This window comes from Schistocerca nitens, chromosome 2 (assembly GCF_023898315.1).
Source record: "Schistocerca nitens isolate TAMUIC-IGC-003100 chromosome 2, iqSchNite1.1, whole genome shotgun sequence".
NCBI lineage: Eukaryota > Metazoa > Arthropoda > Insecta > Orthoptera > Acrididae > Schistocerca > Schistocerca nitens.
The window spans coordinates 726,902,101-726,928,567 of record NC_064615.1 but is presented as its reverse complement, the minus strand read 5'-3'; the positions used below and the strand labels follow the sequence as shown (position 1 = coordinate 726,928,567).

The following is a 26,467-nucleotide window of genomic DNA, read 5'->3' as shown; positions in this document are numbered from 1 at the left end:
ACTGGCAAAGCCAAATGTATTAGGAGTTTAAATTGTAAAGAATAGAAGAGGTCAGTTTCTGCAGTATATGGATCTGCAACACACAAAGACTGTCAGGTGGCTAATGAAAAAATACCAAGAGATTAGATGTTGGGTTTCCAAACCTATTTGCAAATAAAAAATTACTTTATGGATTCACATTTATGCTAGAGATTCCAGTGTTCATTTATTTTCTCTTGTTGATGCAAACTATTCATGAATCGAAGGGCTCGTAAAGGTACCACGCCAGACGCCAGCTTCAGCACAGCCAGGGCCCCAGAATTCCTCCTCTTCTTCAGGAATGCTATATTAAATATACTTAAATGATATTGTACTTAGTAGCATGTAATCTATTTATATTGTGTATCAATAATCTGAATGTAATTATTATAACATTGCCCATGCATGTTAAATACATGTTTCAAGCTGTAAGATAAATAAATAAATAAATAAAAATATATGTTCGTAGAAGGTGTCTATGAAGGCTTTCTGTTTTAGTCAGGCCACTTTGTGGTATCCAGGTTGTAAGGAACTATAGACAGTTGTTTAATTTCACCCCATCTTTATAATAAAGGGGATTCCACTGCCAGAAAATAGTAAATACATGGCAATACTCTTCAAATTCCATTTGTTTCTAATTAGACCACTTGTCCAAAATGCTAAGCCAAAGTCAGATTTGAATTTGTGTGGCAGACTGAATCTTTGAACAGTGAACTGTAGTATGACACAGCATCAAACGGAGAGATCTGTGGACAGGTAGACAACAGCTGCATATGTTTCTTCATCTGGGATCGGAAAACTGAGTGCATGAGTCAAACATTGTGCACAAATCAGAGGCATTTGTGACTTTGCACTGCTGCATACACCTCCTTGCCTCTTTGGGCAATGGCTGCGTGCACTTAGTCTTGCAGGAAAAGTTTCACAGGTGTGAACACACAATTAAGTGTTTCAGGAAGTTTCAGCACAATATGGAACTATCATAAATATGCATACATCACACACAATGATGTATGGTTTAACATGATCTCTAGGAAGTGACTATGAGTCCATTTAATAAGAGCTCTTAGCTGTAGCCTTACTTAATAAGAGCTCTTAGTTTGAGAAGTGTTTGTAGAAGAGGATAGTGGGCAGAACCACACATCATGAGAGGCCAAGTCATTAACTGTGTATTCTGTGCACTAACATGTTTGCCGCAGATGATATTCATCTGTGAAACAAACTCTCTGCAGCCAAATAATTTCACCTTGAACATTTAAACGACCCATTATTCTAACATAAATAAACTGTGAAGATATTATTTCTAAATATCTGCACAGTCACAGTTCCACATGCAAAGATATGAAACTTAGTGAGGTGATGCAGGGTTAGCATACTGGACTCGCACTTGGGAGGATGATAGTTCAAACATGTGTCCAACCATCCTGATTTAGGTTTTGCATAATTTCCCTATATCACTTCAGGCAAATACCGGGATGGTTTCTTTGAAAGGATGTAGCTGTCTTCCTTCCCCATCCTTCCCTAATCTGGTGGGACTGATGGCCTCACTGTCTAGTCCCCTCCCCCAAAGCAACCGATCAACCAACCAAAGATATGAAGATGTCCAAGACCACACAGAGACATTGTATAACCTGAAGGCCCCTTTTCATAGATATTTGCTGGATGAAAATAGCTAGCAACATTGTTTCAAATCATAACATATATGTTTTCAAATAACTGCTCTGCAGTCCAGTGTACATGTTTGATTCCATTGCAGTGAAACTCTCTCATGTGATGAGCAGTGAGTGGTAAAATGTGACTGGTTCCCTCATGCACAAGGAAGTAAACTAAAAGCAACAGAACAAATAAAAATTCAAAATAATACAAACTGAAAATGACTTTATGTAAACAATATGTTTGCCGACAAAAATATAACTGGTTATACAGTTAAGAGCGAAATTCTGCAGTCTGATAGAAGCAGGGTACAGAGGACATAATAACATCGTGCACCCTCAGTGAGCCCCATTATCTAATTTTTAAACAGTAGTTTTGGGTTTCAATATACTATCAGTTGTAAGTTGCATTACTATTTAAAATACTATACCACTTGCTGAATTACTAGATGTGTTAAAATTTAAGGAGGACTGCAAAGCTGCAGGTTATATTGTCTGAATATTTTTTGGATTAAAAAATGGTGAAAATGTCTGCCAGAACTAATTCCGTCTTACAGCATCAGCCCGGCACCACAATTCTGATATATTTCATACACAAATATGTGGGTGTTTCAAATTTTGTCTTCTCTTTGAATGTACGTACATTGGTTGTCAGGTTGAGCACTAAGTTCCATGCTGATTACAGTTCTTATAGTATCCATGCATTCTGTCATGTATCCAACAGGCTTTGAGGAAGATGTAGTGATTATTTGTGGACAGCTTTACAATGCTCATATTCAAATACATGCCATTCATTGAAGTGAGCCTGTAGTCATGAAATTTCAGCTCCTAGTGGGTGTTTTCCCTACCAGTAACTCATCACACAGCAAATTGTGATTACTCATGTTGGTAAGAAGCCCGAGTTTTACTTGTATTGAGATGAATACTTGCACTGAGCTCCAATGTCTTTTGGAGCTCCAATATTTAACCAATGTTACACGTTTTAATTGAGTGTCTGCTTGCCACTTCTAAGTTAGTGGAAACACCCACTTCACCCTTTAGTAACAATACTGAGCAGTTACACTCCAGGCTGCTCCAAACATAACATTTTTCTGTCATCACCAGTGGAGAATATGAAACTTTCTTCCTGTGTATAGTGTACAGTACTGAATCTGTCATATCTTTAGTCTCTGCTACAAACAAGTTACTGATCTGTAACAAACATAAAATGAAATGTGGGTAGGTTGACTATAATATAAACTGATGAGTGCTTGAATTAAATTGAACATGGAAAAAAAGACTTTCTGATAGCCCTAACCAGAATCCATGTAGCACAGCAAGGGAAAACATGACAGAGTTCTATAATTCATGCAGAAGTTTGATTTGGTCTAAAGATAGCCAAGATGTGATCTCGTTATTTAATATACAATGAGTGCTGCTGCATCATATTTCCTTTCTTTTTATATACAGCCTGTGTCTCTAACAATGATTTTCTATCTCTAAATAATTCCATGAACTATATCTGCTTGTTGAATTAACATGTTATTTGAATTTATATAACCCTGACATTTAGCGCCTTCAATAAATTTCTACAATCTTACAGAGGACTTTTTTTTTTTTAAATAAATCTTTTTATCATATTAAATTGGTCCATGTCATATTTCAATCTTATCTCTATGTCAGTTGATGTTCTGTGTACAAATTTGATTTTTTTTTTTTTACAGGATCTAAACAACTGGAACTGTAATAACAGCTGTCTGCAAGCCCTTGCTCTCTCACCTAGGACAGAAAATGCAGAATGTCGGGTTTGTTTTCCTTTTCCTTATTCTCATGTAAGCATACTTATGAAGTTACACTGCTGTTGCAAAAATGGTGTACATGGAACAGAATGAGTAACCACTAGCAGAACTGGGCATTTGGTAGAGATGTTTTTCCAGTGCACAATAAAGTATGATATGACAGGGTTTACTTGCAGTCTTAAAGTGATATTCCACAGATGCTGCTGGAGTATTAAACCTTCCTGAAGTTCAGTAAGGTGGCATATAAATCTGGGTCAGCAGAATTCTCAGTATATGTTGCCGGTTGAGTCTATCAGTAGATCGGGTTTCACTAGCCGTGGCCTGCACCTCAATAGGTATGGGAAAGTGAGGCTGGCAAAGATTATAAGTGACAGTGTAGTGGGTGGTGGTGGTGGTGGGATCATCACTCTTGGAAAAATTCTTGTAGTAGTTGGTGTTAGAGATGCACCTTTTTTAGATTGAAGTCATCTGATAGGTATACCTGCTGAAAGGAAGTCGCTCTAAGTAAGGGCCACGTTCAGAGGACGTCATGTTTCCAAGTAGAGAAAGAATTAGTGTATTTCATCAAAAAATAAGATGTATTAGAGATAAAGTTAGTGAACTGCTTATAGATGTTGACTCTGAAATTACTGGTGTATCAGAGCACCACTTAAATAATGTGACGATTCACAGGCTTCTAGTACCAGGATACAGATTAAGTGGCTGTTTTTCAAGGAAAGGCCATGTACATAAAAAAACAGTATTCTATTTGAGTCCATAGACATATCACTGCACTGCACTGAACAGATATTTGAATGTTGTGCAGGGGCACTTGAATTTAGTGAAACTAAATTGTTGTTGTTTATAGGTCCCCTGACTCTGACTTCAGAGCATTTCTGCTCAAGCTAGAGAGTGTTCTTGGTTCACTTTATAGGAAGTACCAGAAATTAGTTACATGTGGTGGCTTCAATACACATTTTGTATATGATGGTGCAAGAAAAATGATGTTGGTAGATCTAAATTCACATGTTCTGATGCTGACTGTGTTTTTTCCAGCTAGGGTGCAGGGGAACAGTAGCACAGTCATATACAATATTTTTATTCATTCTACATCTACATCTACATCTATACTCCGCAAGCCACCCAACGGTGTGTGGCAGAGGGCACTTTACGTGCCTATGTCATTACCTCCCTTTTCTGTTCCAGTCATGTATGGTTTGCGGGAAGAACGACTGTCTGAAAGCCTCCGTGCGAGCTCGAATCTCTCTAATTTTACATTCGTGATCTCCTCGGGAGGTATAAGTAGGGGGAAGCAATATATTCAATACCTCATCCAGAAATGCACCCTCTCGAAACCTGGCGAGCAAGCTACACCGCGATGCAGAGCGCCTCTCTTGCAGAGTCTGCCAATTGAGTTCTTCGTTGCTAGATGGGAATTCTGTTAGTAAAAGGATGAATGGCCTTTCAGACCATGTTGCACAAAATTTAACACTAAAAGCCTTTTGTACTTAAACAAATGTCACATATAATTACTGTAGTGGCGTAGCAAGACAGCCAAGCCACTCGGAGGTAGCCAAAAGGCACGTGTTAAGCTCACACAGATTGGCGTGAGGTCTGGAACAAGGTAAAGTAATTATCCTATAAAGAAAAGAACGTAGTTCTTGGAATACTTAACTTTAATCCACAATTGGAGAACATCGCTCTTGTTTAGACGTTATTACACTGAATATAAACTGGTAATGGCACCTTGCTAGGTCGTAGCAAACGACGTAGCTGAAGGCTATGCTAACTATTGTCTCAGCAAATGAGAGCGTAATTGTCAGTGAACCATTCCTAGCAACGTCGGCTGTACAACTGGGGCAAGTGCTAGTAAGTCTCTCTAGACCTGCCGTGTGGCGGCGCTCGGTCTGCGATCACTGACAGTGGCGACACGCGGGTCCGACGTATACTAATGGACCGCAGCTGATTTAAAGGCTACCACCTAGCAAGTGTGGTGTCTGGCGGTGACACCACATTCCTCCCCCGCAAATCGGCGTACGGTTGTGTTATAAGGCTTCTGCCCGCCGTGGGGAGGACCCCATGTTGACGTATGCGACGAGGTGGGGAGCCTAACAACAGGCGAGGCTGTGCCACCCGCACCCGGCCATTCGGTCCGAGGGGAGCTAGGAAACGCCTGAAAACCTAGTCCAGGGTGCACGCCAACATGCAGTGTATGCGCCCTTAGAGATACAGGAGGGGCCGAAGGGTCGACCTCCATCGCGTCGGGGTACCCAACGGGCAAAGACGCCATCTGGTCCGGAGCAGGCAAGATTTCCATGTCGGAGGACAGCTGGTCACGGGAAGCGTTCTGCAGCGCGTGACCCAGGGAGGCGCCCGGCGGCTGCAGCGATGCGTCCACTGCGGGCGTCGCCGGTGGGAGGACCGGCGGTGGCGGCGGCGCGTCGCCATGGGGCAAAATGGAAGGCATCATCGGTAACACCTGGGGATGAGGCGAGCCAGTAGATGTGTCCCCAGGGCGCTGATGGGACGGCACCGTCGCTGAAAGCAGGCGGGGAGTGGCAGAACCCGTGCGACGACAGTGGCGCAGCTGATTGAGATGCCGACGCACCTCACCAGAGGCCCCCAAAACCAGATACATAGCGCGGCCGAGGCAGCGAAGAATGCACCCTGCGAGCCAACGCCATGAACCTTGATAGTTGCGATAGTAGGCAACGTCGCCTGGGGCAAAAGCAGGTGGCTGCCGCTGCACAGGAACCTGATGCGGCGGATGCAGCAAACACATCAAGGTTCGATGAGGACGACCGTGGAGCAACTCAGCCAGCGAGCGACCATCTCGGGGCTGAGAGCGATACGAGGACAAGAAGAGCAATAACGCGTCCTCCCGAGAATGCGACTCTTTCAGCTTCAACATCTGTGACTTGAAAGTCCTTACCAATCGTTCAGCGGCACCGTTTGACTGAGGCGAAAACGGCGCGGATGTCAGATGTTGAATACCATTGGCCTTGCAGAATGACTGAAATTCTGCAGACATGAATTGTGGGCCATTGTCGGAAACAATAGTATGTGGAAGACCTTCAATACAAAAGATAGCGGATAACGCTTGGATGGTGGCAGATGACGTCGTGGAAGACATCCGGACAACAAAAGGAAAATAACTGAAAGAATCGACCACGACCAACCATCGAGCATTCCAGAATGGGCCAGCAAAATCGATGTGTAAACGTGCCAAGGGGAAGTGGCTTTCGGCCATGCAAAGAATTTCCGCGGTGGTGCGGAATGTTGTTCGGCACACGCCATACAAGAAGAGCACATATTCGTAATCGCAGCATCGATTCCGAACCAAGTACAGTGCTGATGAGCAAGTCGTTTCGTTCGAACTATACCCCAATGACCTTGGTGGAGAAGCTGTAAGACAGAGGACTGTAACGAACATGGGACCACGACCCTGGACTGATCATTATCAGAACACAACAGCAAAACACCACATCGTACAAAAAGTCTCTCCTTGTGAGCAAAAAATTGGCGAACCAACGGATCCTCGATCCGTGACTTTGACAAGGGCCATTGCGTAGCAACAAAACGCAAAATGGTAGCAAGGACAGGGTCAGCAGCTGTGGCTGTAGCTACACGACAAAAATCAATCAGAAACGATTCGACCACGTCATCGGTTTCAGAGCCAATGAACATGCAAGCAAGTTCGGAAGAATCGAATGCTCTATCCTCAGCAACAGGCAAACAGGACAACGCATCGGCGTTTCCGTGCTTAGCAGTGGACCGATACAAGATATCATAGCGGTACTGCGAGAGGAAAATAGACCAGGAATGAATGTCTGCGCTGTACGTGGAGGTACAGGCTTGTTCGGATGAAAAAGCGATGTCAAAGGTTTGTGGTCTGTGATGATGGTAAAGTGACGACCATACAAGAAATCATGAAACTTAGTAACACCAAATACGAGAGCCAAAGCTTCTTTCTCAATCTGTGAATAATGTCTTTGCGCAGACGAGAGCAATTTGGACGCAAAGGCAATAGGGTGATCATGTGATCCATCTTTGTGCACAAGCACAGCACCGATCCCGAAATCCGATGCATCGACCATCAACAAAAGGGGTTTCTGGGGATCGAATGGCGTAAGGCAAGTATTTGAAAGCAACGCCGATTTCAACTGGTGAAAGGGCGCGTTCGCCTTCTGTCGTCCAGACGAACGGAACACCTTTACGGCGTAAGCGATGAAGCGGAGCTGAAATGGAAGAGGCATGGGGAACATATTTATGATAATAGTTGATTTTTCCCAGCACACTCTGTAGCTGCTTCAAATTCTGTGGTGAAGGCAAGTCTTGTATGGCACGGAGGTGCTCTGGACTGGGATGTATGCCTTGGGCATTGATTACATGTCCCAGATAGGGTAAGTCACAAGCAAAAAACACACATTTGTCCTTCCGCAAGCGAAGACCATTTTGTCACAAGACCTGAAATAATGTTCTGAGATTGGCTAAATGTTCTTCTTCTGTCTTACCGGAGATCACAATATTGTCCAGATAGTTTGCTGCAGTAGGGACCGACGCACAAACAGTTTGCAGATATTGCTGAAACAATGCAGGGGCGGATGCACACCCGAATGGCAGTCTTTTAAATCTATACAAACCAAGATGCGTGTTAACCACCAAAACGCGCTGGGATTATTCGTCCACCGGTATTTGCAAGTACGCATCTGCGAGGTCCAACTTCGAAAAATATTTACCCGGGCACAGTTTGTCATAAAGATCTTCTGGGCGGGGTAAAGGATAAGTTGCAATCACTAGTTGTGGATTCACCATTTCCTTGAAGTCCACACAAAGTCTCAATTTTCCGGAAGGTTTTGGCAAAATTACTATTTCAGTTCCAAATGGGCTTCATAGTTCTTAGCGCAACCAAGGCCCGGTGCAAAAATGTCTGCAAACTCTTCACATAGACGAGAAACACTGGCTGAAGGCACAGTCTGGTTCACCGATAGGACCTGATTGACTATAGACAAGTTAAACAACTGAAATAAATCTAAACCAAACAAGTGCACTGCAGAAGAAGAACAAAGTACGTAAAATGACACAAGTTTTGTTTGTCCCTTGTATGTTGCAAGAAGGCTGCACTGTCCTAACACAGGGATATTCTGACCGGAATAACTAGTTAACTTAACATTTGCGGCACGCAACTGAGGTGTGCCCAGTTGTGTGTACGTGTCTTTATTGATCAATGAAACTGCAGCTCCGGTATCAAGCTGGAATGGAATGACCTTGCCATGAAAGTCCAAATCTACAAAAAGTTTATTGTCCTGGTGACGACAAGAGCGACTGTCTCATGCAACGTGAACTGACACTGGTACAGAATCACCTGCGACTTGACGTGATTTCCTGCGACGTCGACGCACACTTTTTGTGGGACGAACACAGTCACTGTTAGAGAGAGCAGCACTGGACGGAGTGGAATGAACTGCAGGTTCACAAGCCTGAGTATTCTTGGTTCGATTCCGGTGTGAAGCAAAGGCCCTGGAACGGTTGCTAGTGTCCGATCGGAGCTTTTTCTGGCAAACACTCTGAACATGTCCTTTTTTATTACAGAAAAAGCAAATAGATTGGCGTGACGGGCAATTGTCACGCGAATGTCTAGTTGCACACCGCGGACATGATTTTAGCACTGCATTTGCGTGCTTGCGCGGAGAGCTTGGCGGCAAGGCACGGACGAGCGCAAGGGCTGTTTACTGTTCGGTGCAGCTCGCCCGGCGGGCCGGTTAACGTGACACACGGCTGGCGAAGTTGCAAATGATTCCTGAGCAAAGTCAAGTGTGTCTTGCCTATCCAATATGTCCATTACTTGTTGAAGGGAGGGATTGACTAGTTTCAAAATCTGTTCCCTGATATGAACATCAGAAACGTTCTGTGCAATTGCATCATGTACCATTGTATCTGAATAAGGGAGTCCACATTCACACTCAAAAGCACAATCCCTAGTAAGGCCTTGCAAAGTTGCAACACACTCCCGATTAGTTCGACCGGCCGTACTTAAACAAATGTCACATATAATTACTGTAGTGGTGTAGCAAGACAGCCAAGCCACTCGGAGGTAGCCGAAAGGCACGCGTTAAGCTCACGCAGATTGGCGTGAGGTCTGTAACAAGGTAAAGTAATTATCCTATAAAGAAAAGAACGTAGTTCTTGGAATGCTTAACTTTAATCCACAATTGGAGAACATCGCTCTTGTTTAGACATTATTACACTGAATATAAACTGGTAATGGCGCCTTGCTAGGTCGTAGCAAATGACGTAGCTGAAGGCTATGCTAACTATCGTCTCGGCAAATGAGAGCGTAATTGTCAGTGAACCATTCCTAGCAACGTCGGCTGTACAACTGGGGCGAGTGCTAGTAAGTCTCTCTAGACCTGCCGTGTGGCGGCGCTCGGTCTGCGATCACTGACAGTGGCGACACTCGGGTCCGACGTATACTAATGGACCGCGGCCGATTTAAAGGCTACCACCTAGCAAGTGTGGTGTCTGGCGGTGACACCACAATTACAAACTATGTAGAAAAGTTAATCCAACAGCAATAGAGAGTTTTTTTAAATCTCATGAAGGAACAAGAGTGGCAGGATGTTTATAGTGCCAATAACATAGATGATAAATATAATGTTTTCCTTAACACATCTCTCATGCTCTTAGAGAGTTGCTTTCCATTAGAACTTCTGAATGGGGTACTAGCAGTAAAAGGCAGCCTGGTTGACTGAATAGTGGTATAAGGATATCATGTAGAACAAAGCGGGAATTATATCAAAATGTTAGAAGTAGTCACAATCAAGCTACAGTAGCCCATTACAGACAGTACTGTAAGGTGCTTAAAAATGTTATTAGGAAGGCGAAGAGTATGTGGTATGCAAATAGAAAATAGCTAATTCACAGGATAAAATTAAAACTATATTGTCAGTTGTGAAGGAAGTGTCTGGTCAGCAGCACAAGCTTGACGATATAAAGTCAGTTCATAGTAAAAATATTTCTGTTACTTATAAATCAAATGTATGTACAGTTTTTAACAATTATTTTCTGAAAATTCCTGGTGAATTAAATAAAAATTTAGTTTCTACAAGGAATCAAATAACTCTCTTGGCAAATGCCTTTCCGAGATTAATGTCTGAAATACTAAAAAAAATGGTTCAAATGGCTCTGAGCACTATGGGACTTAACATCTATGGTCATCAGTCCCCTAGAACTTAGAACTACTTAAACCTAACTAACCTAAGGACATCACACAACACCCAGCCATCTCTGAAATACTCCTCTGTGATACAGACAAGAGGGAGATTGAGTCAGTAATTAAATTACTGAAGACAAAGGACTCTCATGGCTATGATGGAGTGCCTAGCAGAATATTAAAGTACTGTGCTGCACATGTTAGCTCTGTATTTAGCCATATATGTAATTTTCCTTTAGGAATGGTCAGTTTCCTGAGCGATTAAAGTATTCAGTAGTAAAGGCGCTTTATAAAAAGGGAGGAAAGGATAATGTAGATAATTTTAGACCTATTTCTATGCCATCAGTGTTTGCAAAAGTTATTGAAAAGGCCACGTGTATGAAAGGAGAATTGATCATTTTATATCACATGATTTGCTACCAAATGTACAGTTCGGCTTTAGAAGTCATTTAACAACTGAAAATGCTGTATTCTCTTTTCTCTGTGAGGTACTGGATGGGTTAAACAAAAGGTTTCAAATGCTTGGCATATTTTTTTGATTTAACTAAGGCATTTGATTGTGTTGATCACAAAATATTGCTCCAGAAGTAGGACCATTACACAATACAGGGAGTAGCTCACAATAGGTTCACCTCTTACTTTAGCAACAGGCAGCAAAAGGTCATTATTCGCAATGTTGATAACAGATGTGATGTGGGGTCTGAGTGGGGTACTGTCAGGTGGGGGGGTGCCCCAGGGATCAGTGTTGGGGCCACTCCTGTTTCTTATTTGTATAAATGATATGCCCTCTAGTATTACAGGTAACTCTAAAATATTTCTGTTTGCTGATGACACTAGCTTGGTAGTAAAGGATGTTGTGTGCAACATTGGGTCGGTTTCAAATAGTACAGACATGACCTAAGCTCATGGCTTGTAAAAAATAAACTAATGCTAAATCACAGTAAGACTCAGTTTTTACGCTTTCTAACACACAATACAACTAAACCTAACGTTTTAATTTCACAGAATGCGCATATGATTAGTGAAACTGAACAGTTCTAATTTCTAGGTGTTCAGATAGATAGTAAGCTGTCGTGGAAAGCCCACGATCAGGATCTTGTTCAAAGACTTAATACTGCCATTTTTACTATTCAAACAGAGTCTGAAGTGAGCGATCGTTCGACATGAAAATTAGTCTACTTTGCTCATTTTCATTCACTTATATCATATGGTATTATATTTTGGGGCAACTCTTCTCATTCAAAAGGACATTTTTGGCTCAGAAATGGGGGGTTCGGGCAATAAGTGGTGTAAGTTCACAAACCTCTTGTCGAGCCCTGTTCAAGAGTCTGGGTATTTTGACATTGGCCTCTCAATATATATATTCCTCACTGTCATTTCTTGTTAACAATATTAGCTTATTCCCAAGAATAAGCAGCTTTCGCTCAGTTAATACTTGGCAGAAATCAAACCTGCATTTGGATTGGACTTCCTTAACTCTTCTGCAGAAAGGTGTGCAGTATACTGCTGCGTCCATTTTCAGTAAGCTACCACTCAAATTCAAAAATCTTAGCAGTAATCCACATACTTTCAAACCGAAACTGAAGAGTTATCTCATGGGTCACTTCTTTCGGACTTCCTTAACTCTTCTGCAGAAAGGTGTGCAGTATACTGCTGCATCCATTTTCAATAAGCTACCACTAGAATTAAAAAATCTTAGCAGTAATCCACATACTTTCAAACCGAAACTGAAGAGTTTCCTCATGGGTCACTTCTTTTATACTGTCGAGGAGTTCCTTGAAAAATTAAACTAATTCTGTTGTATTGTTGATTGCGTTTACTTAAACTTATGCCTTGGCTTTTTTTGGGTTCATAAACATTTTATTTTTATCTGTTATTACTTGTATGTTGTAATTTCATGTAGTGAAACATTCCATGACTTTGGAGATTCGCTCCTCAATTTGGTCCTATGAAACTTGATGTGTAAATAAATAAATAAATAAATAAGAGATCATGGTATGGCACATGAAATAGCAATATTTTTAAGCTTCAGTAAAAACACTGATCAGAAGTTTATAAAGAAATTGTCCCATTCACATTATTCTGCACCACATACAAAGTTAAAAATAAAATTATATATATCCTCTTTGTTAAAGTGAATGCTCAAGTTTTTTAAACAAGTTAATATAATCAGCTTAATTACAACCATGAATATAACAGTTCTAATAATGGAAAGCCCAGGTGGAATAACAACAGTATATATTGCTACCCAGCACAAAGAGTAGGCTTTGATGTCAGACTCAGTGAAAAGATTGCTAAACATTTAAGGTTTGGAACAAAAAAGCTCTTCCTCAGAAATAAAAAACACACAGACACATTCACACAAGCACAACTCACACAAGCATGGCCACTGTCTCTGTCTAATGTGGCCCAACTGTGACTGGGTCTAATGTGAGCAGTAATCTTGGGTGGCTGGTAGGGGTAAGGAGGAGGCATGGGGTAGTGATCAGGAGGGATAACATGGTAGGTGTGGGGAAAGATGTTACACTGCCTGCGAGAGCATGCAGGGATATGGCGGGAACAGTTTAGGGGTGCTAGGCACAGAGTCAGTGGGCTGTGCTTGGGAGAGGAGGGCGGAGACTGAAAAGAGGGAGAGAAAAGAATAGAGGTAAAGGAGGGGGGAGACTGTAGGTGCGTTGGCAGAATAGAAGGTGTCTATAGTGCTGGAGAGGGAACAGGGAAGGGGATAGGTAGGTGGAGGACAGGGACTGACAGTGGTTGAGGCCAGGGGCTTATGGTAATAAAGGATACATTGTAGGAAGATTTCCCACCTGTGCTATTCAGTAAAGGTGGTGTTGGTAGGAAGGAACCAGATGATCCCAACTGTGAAGCAGTCAGTGAAGTGAAGTACATTGTGCTGGGCAGCATTTTTGGCAGTTAGGTGGTTTAGCTTTCTGTTGACCATAATTTAGCCATGGCCATTCATGTGGACAGACAGTTTGTTAGTTGCCATGCCAATGTAGAAAGCAGCACAATTTTTGCAGCTTAGTATGTAGATCATGTGGCTGCTGTCAGAGGCAGCTCTGCCTTTGATGGGGTAAGAGATGTCTGTGACAGGACTGGAGTAGGTGTTAGCGGGATGATGATGCGTGGGACAGGTCTTACATCTAGGTCTATTGCATGGATATGTGCCATGCGGCAATGGGTTGGGGTGTAGGGAGTTGGTGTAGGGATGAACAAGGATATTGTATAGGTTGGGTGGGTGGCAGAATACCATTGTGGAAGGGTTAGAGAGGATAGTGGGCAGAACACACCTCATTTCAGGGCATAGCGAGAGGTAGCCGAAACCTTGTCGGAGAATGTGATTCAGTTATTCCAGTCATGGGTGGTATTGAGTCATGAGAGTAGTGCTCCTTTGTGGCTGGATGGTGGTATGTAGGAACTAGAGAGACAAGGCTTGGGAGATCTGTTTCTGAACAAGGTGGGGCCTACAGTCTCTGAAGGCCTTAGTGAGATCCATGGCATATTTGCATGAGCATAAAACATCTTGCATAATTATACATTGAATAGGTGTTAGTGATATTAGACTATAATTATATGCATCTGTCTGTTGACCCTTCTTGAAAATGAGAATGTTCTGCACTTTTTCCAATTGCTTGCTATCCTTCATTGCTCCACAACATATAATAAACTACTGCTAGAAAGGGAGCAAGTTCCATCACATGATCCCTGTGAAATCTTGCAGGTGTCTGCTCTGGTCCACATGCCTCGTGCACTTTTGAGCAGGTTTTCTTGATGTTTTGTTCTTGCCTTTTGAGCAGGTTTTCTTGATTTTCTGTTCCAGCATTGCTTGTCTCAATATCTGCCATTTAGGTATTCATGCACTGACTGAATGGAGGAGTCAAAAATGATCTTCTACTTGGAGAAAATTACAGAGGCAGGAGTGAGAGAAGTATTCTGCATTGATGTTCATGAACAAACTCTGCAGCACTCTTGCACAAGGAAAGCTGTATGGTTCAGTAAGAATTTAAGATGAGGGAAAGTCTCTTTTGTTGTTTCTGTTTGAACACTTCAGTCTTAAAAGTTCTCATCAGTCACTTAGCTTCACAGTTACTCTCAGGGTGGAAAGTGCCGAAGTCCAGTGTGTAAAGCTATTTTGTTGGCAGAAGGCTTTGAACCTGGTTAGTTAGAACTGATGTCTATCTGTTTCTATTGAAGCACTGCATTTTTAAAGATAAAACATTCTGAAGAGTGTGTTCCATGGCTCAGTAAGCAAGAACTCACTCCCAGGTTGACAAGTTCACAGTTCTGTAGTAAGCTGCTGTTTGAGTTAAAAACAACAAAGTCACAACAAATTCTATCTGTGATTATACCTGTGTCCTCGGAGTCTTCCATGACAGCATACATGAATAAAACATTCTCGGTTTTCCAGCCACGTCAATTCAAATAAAATGCTCGAGCTTTTGATGGCCATCTCCGCCATTGTCGTCAGGAGTTCACTGACTGCCGGGGCTGTTACGGTCTCTCGCTTATATAGGCATGATGACATCATCAGCAGCCAATCAGATCGATCCAATGTGGCGCGCGTGCATAAGTCGACCCGGGTAGCTCGTGGCAGCACCGCTGACGTCAGGTGGCGCCAGGGGGAGGCGCCATGTTTGAAACTGCTGCTCCCGCGTCGCGCATCTGTCTCTGCTTTCTTTCGATGTCCAACGCCCGTCCCCATGCCCTGCTGAGTGTGTATCCCTGGTCTCTGTTGAAATTGTTTCTGTTTAAGCGAATCTCGACCGCTTCCTTTATAACGGAATCCCAATATGTAGTTGCATGAGCCAGCACTTTTGTATTTTCGAACTGTATCTTATGTCCGTTTTCTAGGCAATGCTCCGCTATGGCTGACTTGTCAAGCTCCCTTTGTTATAAAACATGTTATTGCAGCAGCTTTCTGTCACTGTCAGGCTCCAGGTGGACTAGATATGGAACAGAAACGGTGAAGAAGTCTCCTGCCGAGGCACTCTGAGTTCTGTGAGGACACACTTGTTTTTATAGTTTTCAACACTGAGACTGGTCTGGCAACTGGACCTCAACCATGACTCTGCCAAGGAGGCAGGTGATGCATGCTGGAACTGAATGATGCCTACTCTGACAGAATACCATCACCAACACATCATCATGGATCTTATAGCAATGGCAGTGAGACCTCAGAGAAGAATGATCATAAGTTAAAGGTTTTACAGTGGGTTGCTGAGAGAGCTGTAATTGGCCATGCAACTTCTCTGTTGGGCTCGCCCATCCTGTGGTGTAGAACAGTACGATGCGAGAAGAAAAGTGAGAACATCATCAATATAGTACCTGTGTTGCAGTTTTGCCATTTGAATTTTGAAAGTTCTGATGGAACGTTCCACCTGGCCATTTGATGCTGGATGATACGGTGCTGTTTGGACCAATTGGATACCATTCTGTTCACAGAATTGACAACATTCTGCTGATGTAAATTGAGGTCCATTGTCAAACATAGTGGTTTCAGGCAAGCCTTCAACAGAAAATATGTGTGACAGTTCTTTTGTAGTCCTAGCAGTTGTGGTTGATTGCATTCGTGAAACATAAGGAACTTTGCTCTCAGCATACACCAGTATTAGCCAAGATTAATCTAGAAAAGGACCAGAAAAATCAAGATGAATTCTGGACCAAGGTGACATTGCCAGAGGCCATGGGAAGTATTTGTGTGCCTGTGCTGCTACCTTGAGCTGATATTGCTGGCAAGTCACAAGCCATTTGTTCAATACCTTTGTCAAAGCCTTTCCAAAAATCATGTTCGCAAGCCAGTCTTTTTGAGATGATTGTTCCAAACTCACCATGATAGCGCAGTGTTGTAAAGCTTTTGCAGTGATAACCATGATTTTACTGTTTTTGCTGTATAGGAGGAGGGCTCCACTGACCACTGATAGTTTATGAAGACGGTTCCAATACTCCTGTACTTATGAGTGTTGTATCTGTGTTTTCTCCATTGGCCACCTGCGTTTCATAAGTTGCATGATCTTGTGGATGACAGGATCCTTGGGCAACAGTCTGGCAGTTGCCGTTGTGTTTATGGGAAAATGTGTGACACATTTTCCAACTCCATATATGTGTGAAAACAAACCTATGGTGTGGCATCAAATTCTGGATCTTGTTCTACTAGAAGATGGGAAAGTGCATCAGTGTTCACATGCTGCATCTTCAAGCAGTAGTAGATGTCGTAGGCGTATCTAGAGAGGGACAAAGCGCTACGTTGAAGGTGCCTTACCATCTTAGAAAGTACGTTCATGTAAGGGTTTAACAGAGGTAGAAGTGGTTTGTGATCTTTAAAAGAACAAAAACATTGACCATACACACAATCATGAACATTTTCCAGTTCAAGTGTAATGATCAAAGCCTCCTTTTCAATTTGGCTATAACTGTGCTGAGCTGGTATTAGAAATTTCAATGTGAAAGCAGCTGGGCACTCAACACCGTTCACTTTATGAGAGAGAACTGCCCCGAGACCATAATATGATGCATCCATGTAAACTGTTAAGCGCAATGATTGGGAGAGCACTCACTTCATATTCAGGAAGGGTTTGCCGCAACTGGGATACCAGTTGCTTTGATTTTTTGTGAAGTAGTAGAGATGTCCTAACCCTGGCTTTAGCTGTTTGGAGTCCTTTGGTGCCAGGAATTTCTGTATGTTATTGTGAGTAGTAGAGTTGTTCTAATACTTTCTTTTGATGTTTGAAGTCCCATGATGCTGGGAATTTTTGTATAGCTTCAATGTGGTGAGCAGTGGGGTGGATCACAGAAGCATTGAAAATATTTCACAGATATTCCACTTGTGGCACAAAAAAGGCGCCTTTATATTTGTTGCATTTCAGGTTATCCTTTTGTAAGACACTGAAAAGGGCTACAAAATTTGTGGCAAGGTCCTTGGCATTTGTGGCCATTACAAGAATATCATCAAGATAATTAGCCACTCCTGGAACTCCTTGAGTATGTTGCTCCAGATACCATTGAAAAATGGCTGGTGCACTAGCAATGCTGAAAGGAAGATGATTGTGTTGAAATAGACCAAAAGGGGTGTTAATCATCAGGATGATAGCGAAATCTTCACATAATGCCAGCTGTAGGTTTTGGTCTCTGACAATGACTTTGTGGACAGCATACCCTGACAAGTTTTACTGTAATATTCTTGACATTTAAAATGGGATATGTGTCTTTATAGATGATGCATTCATTGTTGACTTAAAATTACCTCAAATCATCAAAGATTAAAAAATTTGGGTAGCCAATAGACTGCTCGAGACCTGTGTCAGGATTCTTTTGTCTTGCAACTGCTAGAGTTCCATGCAAAGTTTTTCCCTCAATTTGAAAGGCACATTACATATTTTAAAGAATGTGGGAGTGGCAAAAGCTTCAAAGTAATATATGTCTCGTAATCCATTAACCCGGTAGCCTGATGGGAAAATACTGAAGCTCAGGGCATCAAAAGTTCATGAAGATGGGTAATAGGTGCAAAAGATTGGATTTGATTCATAGAATCATACACTTCCAAACTGAGCATGTTAAAAAGATACAGTCCTAAGATATTTGTAGATCCCCATGTGGTGATGACCAATATGTGAGCCCTCAAAAGATATTTTTGATATTTGATCATGGAAAAAAACTAACTCACCACCTCAATGTTATCACTGCTATAAATTTTCAGTTGTTTTGAAAAAGATCACAGGGGTAGTGAGACAAGCCATTTGTATGTGTCCTGAATAATGGTGATTGTTGAAGAGCCTGCATCTATTTAGAATGTGACAGGAACGTCATTAAGTGACACTTCCAGTGCTAACAATTCATCTGAAAGAGATTCTTGAGTTTCTCCCGGTGTATTTGATTATCAAAATATCCACGGGTGTACTGCCGGTCTACAGTGTCCAACGGGCACAATATTTCAGTGATCATACATGTCGCCTGATGATGGCGACATGTATGATCGCCGAAATATTACTGTAGACCGGCAGTCCACCCATGGATATTTTGATCATCTGAGAGAGGTTGCTTGCACCTGGAGGACACATGAGCATCCAAATCCGAGTCCTAGTTTCCAAAGAGCTTGCTGTTGACATTCATTTTGAGTGTGGATTGGCAGGTTTCTGTTATGTGCTGATTTACCACAGGTTTTACACTTTGCATGTCATAACTAGCATTGCTGTCTATGGTGCATGATGAAACAATTGCTATAGGATTGTAATTTCTGGGTATGCTGGCCTCTCAAAAGAGGGGAAGATTTATTCAGTGGAGCTGTGAAGCCAGTGCAGTGGGTCTGGGTCTGCGCCTTTAGTGGTGGGCAGGTGGGTAGAGAACACCTGTGAGGAGTTCTGTACCGGCTGTTCAGATGCTCAAATGAGCTGGAAGCATGTTGGTAATGAGTGGTCATTCAGTTTTTGAAGATCGTTTCTGTGTCCCCTGTCAGGTAAATGAATTGAAATCGTGTCTCTGAACAATGAGTGGGCATATGGTTGCTTACACTTGGAGTTTTTTCACTGTAACTGTAACTCCAGAAAAGTCCTTGCAACTGTGTGAGCCATATATGTTGGGATTGTCCATCTTGTTAAGACAATTACAAATATTTATGATGGACAGCCACTCATGGATTTGAGTCACAATACTATCCATACTGTTTTAAGCTGTTCATAGGAAAGTAATTTTCTTCTAATTCTGGATTTAACTATTGAAGGATGTAATAGACATCAGCCCCAGTGTAAGCTACTAAAAAGGCATGCTGCTGGATATCGCCTGAGACTCCATGCGCAATATGGTGCTGTTACAGGTGGCAATGTAACCCATGGTTTCGCTTTCTTGTCAAATGGTGGGAACGGTGGTGGTGACGTCCTGAGACCCTTCACCATGGACTCGATGCAAGACAGTCGTTTGGATATTTCAGGTGACATGATGATGGCAGCCATCTCTTTCAACATCAGGTTTTGTGCCTGCTGCTTGGTTTGCTGCATCTGCTGCATAAGAACACTTGGGTGCTCATGCCTTTGAAAAGAAATCATGGAAGCTCTCTCTACCTGGGGCACAGGACAGGAGTCCATTTCTTGTTGCCAATAACTGAAGTGCCCCATCCAAGGCTTGGTAAGCAAGAACTCACTCCCAGTTAGACAAGGAACAAAACATTTATTGATAACAACATCAAATCACACTTCAAAGTTCTATAGTAAACTACTGTTTGACTTAAACAGAAAGTCACAACAAATTCTGTTTGTGGATATCAGTAGTCTGATAAAGGAGTGTAACTGTTTTCTATAGCAGCCAAGTTCACTGACTCTAAAAAGGCAAAAGTCTATGTTCGGAAGGACCATAGTTAAGGACAGTTATCTAAGAACACAACACAGTAACGGGTCATTAAATGCCTAAGTCCTGGTGTCAGAGCTTCTTGAGGCCAAGTCACAGTGTAGCATAGGTGTGTAAAGATAGCAGCTTGAGGTAGGTTGTGCTATGTTGATGGGCTATTTACCCAGACATGACACTTTCCAACAGTGTGGAAAAGGAAATTAATCATAATTGAAGCTAATTTACAGAGCTAAGGGACTGGATAAAATCGTACAAGGTGTACAACTTTGCTTCCGCCATTTGCCGATAGGTGGTGACAACAGTAAGTAGCGGTCGAAAGAAACAGATTGCAGACATCAGGCAGTTAGCTTGGACCTCAGTCAACATAACCTCATTCAAACATTAGTCGATTTGTCTCTGCATCATAAAGTTGTTCTTGATTGAAAATGTCAGTTTACAAGCCCAATTCTCAGCATTTGCGGGAGGTGTTACTGTTTTGTTTCAATATGAAGAAAACAGCAGCTGAGACTCATTGAATGCTCTCAAGTACATATGGTAAGGATGCTATTAGTAAAAGAATGTGTTGTGAGTGGTTTCAGCGCTTCAAGAATGGTGATTTTAACGTCGTAGACCGGCATAGTGGTGGAAGAGAGAATGTTTTCGAAGATGCAGAATTGAAGACATTTCTGAGTGAAGATTCACGTCAAACTCAAGAATAATTGGCACAATTAGTGGGAGTGACACAGCAAGCCATTTCAAAGCATCTCAAGGCTATGAGAATGATTCAGAAAGAAGGAACTTGGGTACCATGTGAGCTGAAACTGAGAGACGTTGAACGGTGTTTGTGTGTTTGTGAACAGTTGCTTCAGAGGCAAAAACGGAAGGTATTTCTGCATTGCATTGTGACCAGGGACAAAAAATGAGTTCATTACGATAACCCTAAATGCAAAAAATCATGGGGATATCCCGGCCATGCTTCCACCTTAACAGCCAAACCAAATATTCACGGCTCCAAAATCATGCTCTGCATTTGGTGGGACCAACTCAGTGTCATGTACTATGAGGTGTTAAAATCAAGTGAAACAATCACAGGTGCTTGTTATCAAATGCAATTAATGCATTTGAGCAGAGCATTAAAAGACAAACAGCTGCAATACAGCGAGAGGCACGATAAAGTGATTTCGCAGCACGACAAAACTCGACCCCATGTTGCAAAAGGGGTCAAAACGTACTTGAAAACATTAAAATAGGAAGTCCTACCCAACCCACCGTATTCTCCAGACATTGCTCCCTCTGACTATCACCTGTTTAGATCAATGGTGCATGGCTTGGCTGACCAACACTTCCGATCTCATGAAGAAGTCACAAGTTGGATCGATTCGTGGATCGCTTCAAAAGATGAACAATTTTTTTGATGTGGGATTCGTACACTGCCCGAAAGATGGGAGAAAGTAGTGGCCAGTGATGGAAAATACTTTGAATGATACTTGTGTAATCAATTTGTTTCATTAAAGCCTCAAATGTTGGGGAAAAATGGCGAAAGCAAAGTTGTACACCTTGTAATACCTAATCAACACTGGTCTGTGCCACACAAACATATTCTTAATAAACAAAACAAATTGTAATTTTTTGTCTTCAGGGTGGACGAAGCCCTATGATATCCCCACATCCTTCTCCACAATTGCAACGCAGAGCAACAGCAGCTACAGTTGTGACTGCAGCTCCACCTCCTCCGTTGCCTCCAAGGAGGGCGTCACCCACTCTAGGCAGTCCTAGCTCTTCTCCGAGGTATACTGGCAAAAATTCATTTGTTATTAATTTGGTTTTTATAAATGTGGAAGAATTTTTTATTTTTTAATAATAAGTTAGACTGATTAAAGATAAATTGTTTGGATTATCACATGCGTGGAAAGAAGCTACATTTAGAGTACAGTTACCAGTAATTCCTGATCTCCAAAACAAGTGGATAAATTTTCATGATGTTCTTACAGGTAACTTGATTGTAACTTGGGGCAATGTATTAGCTATGTATCGGATGACAGAAAAAAAAAAAATTGTTTGAAAGTTTTATCTGAAATAGTTATGTGTGTCTGTTTGAACATGCTAATCTTGAAAACTACTAGATGAATCTTCATGTTGTTTTGACATGGAACCTGAGTGCAGTTTCAAGCAGTGTGTAGTTTCGATTTTGTCAAAATCAGGACACTGGTAAAAAAAAAAAAAAAACTCAGTGACAGATGTATTTTCCAAGTCTGTGTCAGTTACAGAATTAAGTGCAGCAGTCTTACCTTTACAAATACAAACTAACACTGAATTTACTTCACTAGGATACACGGATTTACTGATTCCGCTTTGTATATTACAAAGTTAACAAAATCGCTTGTCTTCTTTTGATAGGTTTTATTTATATTTGACTTCTTGGCTAGGAAATAAATTTATTATGTTTGCTGTGTGATTTGGGTGCCAGCTTATTATATTTTGATTTATTTTGTTTATGAATAAAAATGCCTAGAAAACAGTTAAGTCTTTCTGAATACATTAGAATGCTTAAAAGATTGAGGACTATGTCATCTCCAGAACGCAATGAAGATCATGAGACAAGACTTGATGCACCTCAAGAACATCAGACATTAATTTGCTCTATGGAAATTCCTTCCAAAAATGAGGCACAGCATAACTCTGATTGGGAGCATCTTGCATTATCTTGCTGCTCAGAACAATCCACTCACAGAGACCACATGTTTCTCTCTAATGTAACATCATAGAAGCCAAAATTTTGACGAGTAGTGGTACAGGAGTTTGAGTTTTTATACTCCAAATCCTGCTTATTCCTAACAGTTTATCATTTCACATTAAACATGCACAATTTCTAGGGAGCTTATGTTATGCCATCATCATAAATAACACACAAAGCCAGATGCTGCGTATTGTGAATGTGGACCTTAGTGTCAGTTGCTTTTGGCACAGCCAGATCTATGTGGCTTAGTGAAGCAGATAATCTCTTCAATCATGTCCCCAATCATACTACTTCAAACAGTGTATTTTTTGAAGCTTATAAGTCAAAAATAAATTCCATATGTATGATGTCTTGAGCACAGCTACAAATAAATTCTTCAGCTACACCAGATTTCTCAGCTAGTCAAAAATATTATGAGCATTATGCTAAAAGCAGATTGTGCATAGGCATCAATAAAACAGAAATGCAGAGGCATAGTGAAGTACATCATTGACCAGTATAAGATACTGTATTAGCATTGATTAGCATGATTTCTTTTATTGGAGAATGAGTATGTTGCCAGAATATTTTATTGGTGCTTACAGCAGTTATTAAATGTCTTACAGAACCATAGTTGTACCCCATAATGTGTGTCCTCACATTGTGCCAAAGTGTGTATTCTCTTGGCTTCTTGTAGATTGGAAATAGTATGTAAGATTGATGGAAAAAGATGTTGCTTTAGGGTGTACTGAAATATTTCCCTGGCAAGACCATGAAGACTCTTTCTTAGTAGTCCCAAAACATATGAGAGAGAAAAACAATGCCTTTTGATTTCATTTTGTGCTTCACTTTATTTATACCATTATTTGAGTATCATGTTCCTTCATAAATTAATGTAAAATCTATCAGCCACATTATTCTTAATAATTCAGATATCCCTTGATAATAATGTGACTGGAACCATGGCTTACACCCCTTAATATATAAATTTATTTCCCTATGAATTATTAGTTTTTCCAACCTAAGACTACACATTAAACCAATAACATCAAAGGTAATTAGATGCTGAGTCAAACTCTCAGTACAAGAGGCACATTCAGAATAATTTATATCCTGCCAGCATAATATGAAGTATGGTTTTATTTTTAGTCCAGTTAAAACATAGTGCAAGTATACTGGTGAGTTATGATTTGACTGCCCTTCTTCCATCAACATATTTGTATCAGTGAATATAAGTTACTTTCCCATCCCCCATGAAATGTTTTAGTTCATGTTCTTCATCTTCATCGGCTGCCATTTTGTCATCCTCTACACTTTTCCGTGCACATTCACAATACTCTCTTGAATTTTCCAATGTTGCCTAATATCTTATTTATAGAAATAAAGTATTAAAACAAATTTCATTGCTTAATAGATACATAATTCATATTTGTTAATAGTGAGTTCATAACAAATAGTACTAAAAATCTTGAGTGAATGACGACTTTAAGTGAGGAAGTTGCGCATATTTGTCTTTCTTTAGTTTGGGACTGCTTTGGGACTTCTTTAGTTTTGATACTACTGGTCACAACTTAAGATTTTCCTGCTTTCATTTCTCCTTCCAATTTTTTCTAAATTTTATGTATCTATTTTAAGAATTACCAGTGCTGTGAGATTATCTTGATAAATGAATATTTCTAATCTGATCACTCTCTTCCTAGTCATTTGTCCTTGCCGGCTGAAGAAGCCCCAGAGCCTCCAAATCATTATATAGTTTCACTTCCACCAAGAGATGATGAGATGCTCGATTCCTTCTCAGGTAAGGAAACCAAAGTAATTCAGAATAAATATAAGTGAAAGTAATCTATTAGAGTATATAGAAATAGACCGCCATGAATTTTTTGATGAAAGTTCCAGTCTTACACTTGGTAAGTAACTTACAAAACTAAATATAGAAGCTGCTATTCAGAGTACTACTAGAGTCAGTTGCTGTCAGCAGAATTCTTGTGGTATGCCAACGTGTCTAAGCTGCATAAGAGTAGCATTTGAAAGGGTTACCAGAAGCATCATTCTCAGCAGAGATATTGGGTACTTTATGGTACATGTCAGTTGCACTCCCATCTGTGAACATTCAAAAACCTGACTGCTTTAATTAAATGTGCATCAAATATTTTTTTCAGTTATTATGGTCTAGAAATTAGTTAATCATGTACCTTGCTGCTTTGTACAGAAGAAGTGAATAGTTTGTCAGCTACAATGGCTTTTAGATAGGAAGTGCATAACATTTGCTGCCGGTGGTGTGTAGCTGAACCTCAGCAGCAGTTTTCATAGGAAATTCAGTTTTGCATAAGACATTTTATTTATCGTGATACATGCTGACACTTCAGTCTTCTTAACTTTGAGCCTCTTGGTTCATTATGCAACATTATGTGCAAGGTTTTCTTAAATTATTTTTATGCTTTCTCTCTTTGCTAGTAGAGGACTCTCTTAGTCTCTCAGCAAAGATTGAGGAGGTGCATATTTTCTATGGTGATGACAAAACTCATCTGTTTACTGTAAAAAAATAAAAAAAAAACAGTTTGCGTTATAATATAATAACCAATAGTCATGCTAAGATTTTTGGGCTAAATATAAATCAGTAAAGTATTTGCAGCTCAGAGATAATATAAAAACTGGAAATATATGGTTGCTGTAGCCAGAGCTTACTGAAACTCTGTAAATGTCTTATTCTCTTGAAAATGTAAGAATTATAACATTTAAAGAACTTTTCTCATTTTATGTGTGAAGTACACAAGTGCCTTGTGGTGGCATATCTTTGAAAATGAATTTTTTGGATACTGTCATCCTTACTCAATACAGGGGTTCATGCATAAGGTCCACCCTGCACGGGAGAGTCTGTGTAGACATGTTATCAGCTGTCAGGTCAAGTCCAATTTCTCTCTGGCCCATTTAATTGTAATAGTATTTGTTTAAAAGGTGAAGAGCTGCAGCTGCCGCTGCCATTGCTGCATTCATCATGATAGTGTAAATATGAGAACAACAAAATGAATACCACCCACAGACAAAATATGGAAGAATAATTTTATTTTATGCCATAAATGTATGATATCCTACATCTTCATTTTTCATTCTCTTGAATACTTACCTATTCTTAATATGTGTCAGATGCTAGTAGACAAAGTGTCTGACTCTTCAAATCACTGTATGGGTGTCCCATTGTTGAATAATAAAATTTAATCACCCAAATGAAAATTTTCAAGAGTAATATAGTGTACATTATATCAGCCATCTACCAGAAAATTATAAGAATAAAGTTTTCATATAAAATGTATAAAAAGATATATACAAACAAAATTTGCATTCTGAGATTTGTTAAATTTATGAAAGACAGAACGGCTTGCCAGCATTTATTTCAGGAGATGAATCTTCCTTTACAGCTAAAAGACCCATCTTGGAAAATAAACACAGTACTCCTAGCTTTGAGAACCACTGGTGCCCTCATGTTAGGAACTACAACATTTAATACACAGCTTTATTTATATTATTTCTTTTGACTTTCAGTTATGGTGAAATGTGGTCCATCTTTGTGTCATAAAAGATGTATTCATCTGTGCATTCCACAAATGGAATTATGGATCATTCTTGAAATGTTCTGTTTAGGTATAACATGTGATGACGTGTTGTAACAAACATACAGGCCTACTCTAAGTTGCAATGTAAACATTTATTAATAATTAATGAGCCCAAGAGGGTAGTGGAAGGAAAGGATATGTTGGAGTGCAATTTCTTCTATCTGCAATTTGGACAACCACTGTGTTCA

General features: G+C 40.7%; 1 protein-coding gene across 5 annotated transcripts in view; it reads left to right on the top strand.

Moving 5' to 3' along the window:
• Positions 1-26,467, top strand: part of LOC126236925 (E3 ubiquitin-protein ligase CBL) — a 205,564-nt gene that overhangs the window by 97,400 nt on the left and 81,697 nt on the right. For all 5 annotated transcript variants that reach the window (XM_049946590.1, XM_049946594.1, XM_049946591.1 and 2 more), the window contains exons 7-9: positions 3,371-3,451; positions 21,592-21,740; positions 24,369-24,466. In XM_049946590.1, coding sequence (XP_049802547.1) covers positions 3,371-3,451; positions 21,592-21,740; positions 24,369-24,466 — 328 coding nt within the window. The remainder of the gene's footprint in view (positions 1-3,370; positions 3,452-21,591; positions 21,741-24,368; positions 24,467-26,467) is intronic.